This window comes from Vicia villosa, linkage group LG6 (genome assembly GCF_029867415.1).
Source record: "Vicia villosa cultivar HV-30 ecotype Madison, WI linkage group LG6, Vvil1.0, whole genome shotgun sequence".
Taxonomy (NCBI): Eukaryota; Viridiplantae; Streptophyta; class Magnoliopsida; order Fabales; family Fabaceae; genus Vicia; species Vicia villosa.
Genome location: NC_081185.1, coordinates 124,436,625 through 124,443,352, shown reverse-complemented (window position 1 = coordinate 124,443,352; position 6,728 = coordinate 124,436,625). Strand labels below are relative to the sequence as shown.

General features: G+C 32.0%; 1 protein-coding gene across 1 annotated transcript; it reads left to right on the top strand.

The window, feature by feature from the left end:
• Positions 1 to 699: 699 nt before the first annotated feature.
• On the top strand, positions 700 to 4,370 carry LOC131609854 (nudix hydrolase 13, mitochondrial-like). Its single transcript, XM_058881668.1, has 6 exons — positions 700 to 1,060; positions 1,194 to 1,269; positions 2,958 to 3,072; positions 3,156 to 3,239; positions 3,523 to 3,672; positions 3,767 to 4,370. Exons 2-6 carry the CDS (start codon positions 1,199 to 1,201, stop codon positions 4,022 to 4,024), a joined length of 678 nt encoding a protein of 225 aa, XP_058737651.1. The 5' UTR covers positions 700 to 1,060; positions 1,194 to 1,198; the 3' UTR covers positions 4,025 to 4,370.
• Positions 4,371 to 6,728: the final 2,358 nt, after the last annotated feature.

Genomic DNA, 6,728 nt, shown 5'->3' with positions numbered 1-6,728 from the left:
TATATATATATATATATAATGGTTGAAAATAATAAGCAATTAAATGTGGAGAGAGAAAAATATTACTTATTATTTCAACCATTAGATTGAGAAGAATTAATGGTCAAAATGTGGAGTAAGTTATAATAATTTACTCTTGGACTAAGAATATCCCTCCTATATATATATATATATATATATATATATATATATATATATATATATATATATATATATATATATATATATATATATATATATATATATAATTAAAAAATTATATTTTGGTGTATAGTCTATTTTCTTTCCTATTTTATCCTCTATTAATTATAAATATTTAAAAAATAAATTATAGGTAATAAATGAAAGTTAGTTGAGTGAAAGTTGATTATCTTATTTTTAAATAAATTTTTTTTTCTATTTCACACTTTCACTATTAATAATTTTTAAATTTTCAATTTTTTCACCGTTAATGATTAATATCTCATTTTTTATATGGAGATTAATAAATAGCGGACATAGGTATGTGAGTGTCTGTCTGAACCCTAGTTTAAAATTAAAGATAAAAAACAAAAGTATAATCTCTTGTAAACTCACCACAAGCAAGCATAAAAAAAATTCCATTTACACAAAGATTAAGAAGTTCCTTTATAACTTGTAAAAAAAAAAAAAAATCCTTTATAAGAAAAAATATTTAAACAATGACCAATTATAAATGGAAGCATTTTCTAAGAATCCGTTGAAAGCTCTTTATCTCTCTGTTTTTCCGTGAAACCTTTTCTTCCTCTGTTTTCATTCTTCTTCTTCCTCTTTTCCTTATCTCTTCCATTACCATACCATTTGTTGTTATTGTTCTGCCATTTGGACCACATGCTGTGGAAAACAAAAGATAAAACTTTAAACTTTATCATCGGAATCTCCATTTCACACCAATAAAAATAACAACACACATGTTTATCCAAAACAACATCACTTTTTCCTTGATGGTTCTTATCTCATGCAATACCTTTTAGATTCTTTCTAATGAACGCTTCTTTATTCTGCGTGCTCCAGATTTAAAGTTGAAAAAAACGTGACTTGGGTATGTTATATTATTCACACAACCTTTGTTTGTGTTTTTATTAATTGTTTTATTTTAAGACAAACCCTGTTTCTGATTTTCCTTTGTGTTTTTTCTACAAATTTGTGTTTTTTTTTTATTTGTGATTTTCTAGAATCTATGTCGTGTGTACCAGCAAGAACGGGGAGACAAAGACAACGTTATGAAGACAACCTTCGACTTGTTTCTGGGTAAGTTTTCGATTTTGAGAACATAGGTTCTCTATCTTAAAAATCTTATCTTTTTATCTTTTTAACCGTTTTTGGGTTATGATTCGTTTTTTTGTTATGACCATGCATTATGGTGTTTATTGATATGTTTTTGTTGTGTTCTGTGATTGGTTTCTATTGATTTCCTCTGATGTTTTCTTGAGAAAATGGATCCTCTACAACATTTTTATGGTGTAGTTTTGTAGAGCTCTTAGATTAAGAGAGATATTCGTTGCTTTCTTTCTTTCTTCTTTCCTTTTCATTGGTTTTGTCTCATGTGCAAATAGAAAATTAATAGTGTGACATAGTTGTCAGATAACTGGCATGGTTGGTTTTAAAGTATGTGGTGTGAGTTTGATTTGTGGATGAGATGTCAACCTCTTAAATAGATGTACTTATGAGTGATTACATCTCCGTAGCCCCAACATCTCTGAACAAACATGTGTCTGGGTTTAATATATGACACTTTTCCGTAGCACCAATATCTCTGAACAAACATATGTTTGGGTTTAACACATGACACTTTTCCGTAGCACCAACATCTCTGAACAAACAGATGTCTGAGTTTAACACACGACACTGGTACATGGATTACTTTCATTTTTTTTCTTCAAAATTCTATGTAACATCAACATCTCTGAACAAACATGTATTTGGATTTGATGTATGACATTAATACACAAATTACTTTCATTTTTCAAAGGAATCGTGTATGTGTTAGTACTTCATTTTCTCTGAACCACGTGGTACTCTTCTCGTGGTTCAGAAAGAAATTGTAAACTAATAAAGTTGTCATTATAGATCCAATATTTTTCACAAAATAAACAAAGGTGTTAATTATTTTTGTTTGTGAAATAGAAAGGCATGACATAACATTTTCTAAATAATTGTCTTCTCTATCAAATATTTTACTATTAAATTATATTTCATGAGGATATGTTCGATAACAATGATAATTTAAAAATGAGTGGGCCATGTCATTGACTTAAGGTCTATTAAGAAATGTAAAATACAACTTCAAATTGCATGATCTGTTTTGGCTTTTATGCAAATATAAAACTATGAAAAATTCAACATTTATCAGTATATCACAGTTCTGGCATGCAGAGTAATCAATAACTGGGGTAGCACTATTTATTTATGAAATTATTGCTGTGTTGTTGTTTTCCGATATTAAATTTCTGTGAGATATGTTTGTTGTTGAAGATTGTGTTCATAGCAGATGCATGGAAGTTTCTGATCTATTCTTTTTATCATTTTAAAGCATTCAATATGTTCAAGTGGATCTTAAAATAATGAGAGAAAATGGATTAAGCTAAACAACTATCCAATTTTTTATGTTTTGTGATTATACCAGAAGAAAATGACGGTTAGTGGGATTCGTTAAAAGAAATTATTTAAAATCTTGATTAGGAAAACATTGTGCTTTTTACTTTTCATTTTTCTTCATGTTTACATCATTATCTTGTGGATTTGTTTGATGAGGAAATGAGGTAAATCTAAAAGTTTATTAAAAAACATTTTGTCAATAGTAGAAAGCATGAATAAGAATATAGCATGTCTGGTGTCTGGTGTCTGGCACGTGCATGACACAGTCACAGACACATGTGATTACGTTCAATTTTTTATGTCTCGTGATTCACTTAAAGTTTTCGTATGTATTCCAACAGATGTATTCCGTATAGATGGAGAAAGGAGAATGGAGACCAGATGGGAGAAACTGAGGAAATGATAGAAGTACTTATGATTTCTTCGCCAAAACGCGATGACCTTGTGTTTCCTAAGGTACTTCATATTGTCTGCATCGATAATTTTCATCGGTACGAGACCTTTAACATTGAAAAGTTTTGTTTTCTTTTCTTTGGCAGGGTGGTTGGGAGGACGATGAGACTGTTATACAAGCTGCTTGTCGCGAAGCTTTAGAAGAAGCAGGAGTTACAGGAATTTTAAGAGTAGGTTCAATTTCCTCCTAGATTATTGAAGTATTGGTTATAGTCCATCATATATATTCTTCCACTATACATATATGAGACGATGCTCATGATATCGTTCAAATCGTACATTTATATGTGATTTCCTTCCCCGTGTTGCACGGTTCTGATAAATGTTATAACATGTGCAACTGAAGTTTGATTTGACTTAACATTTTGTGACAAAATGTCATTCTAGATAAGCTAATTGAGCCTTAATTCGGTCATATATTGTCGCACCGTGATGGTTTATTCTCATTTTCAGGAAACTCCATTAGGAATGTGGGAATTCAGAAGCAAAAGCAGTCAGGACTTGTGTAGCATGGAAGGAGGCTGCAGAGGATACATGTTTGCCTTGGAGGTGACCGAAGAGCTTGAGGCATGGCCCGAGCAGAAAAACCGTGCTCGCCAATGGGTAATTCTTCTCAATAAATCCACAAAAAATATTACTGCAATTTGTACTTTTTGACATCTTTAACAGATTTGGAGTGCATTTTTTCTCTTCTTAGTTGAACATAAAAGAGGCATTTAGACTCTGTCGATACGATTGGATGTGTAACGCGCTTGAGGAGTTTACGAAAGTTATGTCAGAGGATACGAAGAATGTTGACCCCCCTTCGGTTATCTCAGCAGATGTCTCGGAGTGTCAAAGTGAGTCACCCAAATGCTATAAAAGATCCTCGACTATGCAGCACCACAGCGTGCCATCTAAAGCGAATCTACTGCAACGCGCTTCTCAAGAGATAGCCATCCATTTTGGCTATTGAAATTGCTGTACACTTGTGCTATTTTCTGCATTAACTTCTTCAAACTGATAAGACCAAAATGTGAAGTAATGATTTGGACTTTTGATGCTCGTGTCAGCGATTTCATAGTTGTAGGTTCGCTTTCTTCCTTTGTGATCGATCGTAATGTAGAATATGGCGGTGAAAGTCTCAAGTGTAAATGGACTTAAATAGCTGTTTGCTTCACCCCACAATTCATGAAAAAAGTTGTAAAATAGCAGGCACCATTTCTGGGAATCTGGTTGTCGCAGAGGCGAATAGCACCATTGGTTGTGTTTTCTGTGAAATTCATCTCTCTTACTCATCAAATTGATTGAACATTAAGGCATGCCTTTCAAGCTTTTCTTCTTTCTTTCTTTCTTCTCGTTTTCGTTTATAGTACATTGCGGAAGAACATCAAATTTAAGAAATTCCTTAAATGTTGGAGAGAATCAAGCATATACAATGCCAAAGAACTAAATTTAGAGCAAACAAACAAGCATAGAATAACAAACTTAAAATGAATAGATACATTCATTTACAACATAAACAAATTTTAAGATGGTCAGAAATTTTGCATACAATAGTATCCAACATGAATAGATACATTCATTTACAACATAAACAAATTTTAGGATGGTCAGAAATTTTGTATACATTATCATCCAACATGTACGAAACATTGTTTTACTAAATAAAAGGACTACATGGATCAAATGTTAGCAAAAACTGTGCAGCTGGATAAGTACAACAAAGAAAACTAAGATCAAATAATTTTGTAAAGTTAATTTGTTAGAAATATATCTTAAAATTTTAAGTGATCAAGAAAAAAAAAACATGTTTCAAGATTGTCAAGAATCATAAAACTTAAGAGTAGCAAGAATTACTGTTTGGGTGGTTCGCGAATTTCGAGTTTGACCGATTCGATTTGCGGATTCGTTTATTTAATATTTAGAATTTTGGATATATATTAATTTAAAAATAGTCTTAATTAATATAAAATATATTATAGGATATTTATAATATTATATTTTAACTGTGTTTTGGACTTTGAATGTTGGGATTTAGTAATTATAAATATATATCTCTTCTGGTTAGTACAGTGTGACAATTTTATAGCTTTAAAGTAAAAGGGAAAAATAAAGATTTAAGGTTTAATGGAAACCTTTTAGAGTTATCTAGAAGGATCATATAATACTTCTTGATATCTCGAGTTTGAGTGAGTCATATATTGAGAGTTAGAGAGGTTGATAAACACATGGGTAGAAAATAGGAGTTTGTTCTTGGGAGCCTTCAGGGTGTGTTCTTTGGAACTCTGAAAGCGAAGACTATTTTCTTATAACTTATATGTAATCTTTTGTAGCAACTTTCTGAGTATAGTGAATTAGAGAGCTGTTGTCTTCCTCGGACGTAGATCTTTTGATCGAACTGGGTAAACAAACATTTCTCCTTTTCTCATCCTTATTCTGTTATATTTTCTGTTTATTGATTATAATTGTTGAAGGCCAATTATTTTAGTTGATATTGTTCTTTGCCCTAACATATCAAAGAATTGATTGGAATTGAACCTTGTCATTGACACAACAAGTGGCGCCCACCGTGGGGCAAAGGGGTATCTTTTACACGTGAAAATCATGGGTAAATGGGAGATCGAGAAATTTAGCAAAAACAACGACTTTGGATTGTGAAAAATTAAGATGCAAACAATTTTAATTCAAAAGAGGTGTATCGATGCTTTGAAGGGTGAAACATTGATGCCCGTAGCACTTACAAAAGTACAAAAGACCGAGATGGTGGATAAGGCCCGGAGTGCCATTATCTTGTGCCTCGAGGATAAAGTTCTAAGGAAAGTCGCCAGAGAGCAAACTGCGACTACGATGTGGACAAAACTTGAATCATTGTATAAGACCAAGTCTTTGGCTTACATGCTGTGTCTGAAACAACAACTCTACTCATTCTGAATGGTGGAAAACAAATTCATAGTGGAGAAGTTGACATAATTTCACGAGATTATTAATGATCTTGAGAATATTAAAGTAAACCAACGGGAATTGACGAAGCTATAGTCAATGAACATTGGTCTCTTGATATGCAAAAGGATTTAAATCAACTTGAACAAAACAATGGTTGGGAACTTGTTCCCCAAAGCATAAGTTAATCTAGTAATTGGTACCCGATGGAAATGCCTACATGTGATATATATGTTCATCTATGTGCTTATGTTTTCATATTCTATAACTTTACCTACCTTTTTTATTTTGACAAAAGGGGATACGAATACTCTCAAGGGAAGTAGAATATACCTTCTACTTAATTGAGGGGGATTTTAATCACTCAAAACACATATATGTTATTTCCTTTAACAACTCATGGGAGATGCATTTTTATCATCAAAAAGGGAAATAATATAGATTTATCTGCTTGTAGGGTATGTAGTTGAAAGTCACGCAGAAGATCCATTTGATGTTTTGGTGACGAGAATTGATGTTAAAAGCTTTCAACCTCGATGCTGGTGATCTAACCAAAGAAAGCATCTTAAGCCTCAACAACTAAATGAGACTCAAGATTAAAGTGCTTATGTGATCAGAAGCTATCTAGCAAAAATCTTAAATTCTTGGATAAAAGTGTGAAAGCTCGTCAAGTTATGTCGGTATGTCTGTCTCGATGATGTAACACCCTAAACTCTGACTCTTAATATAAAAGAGAA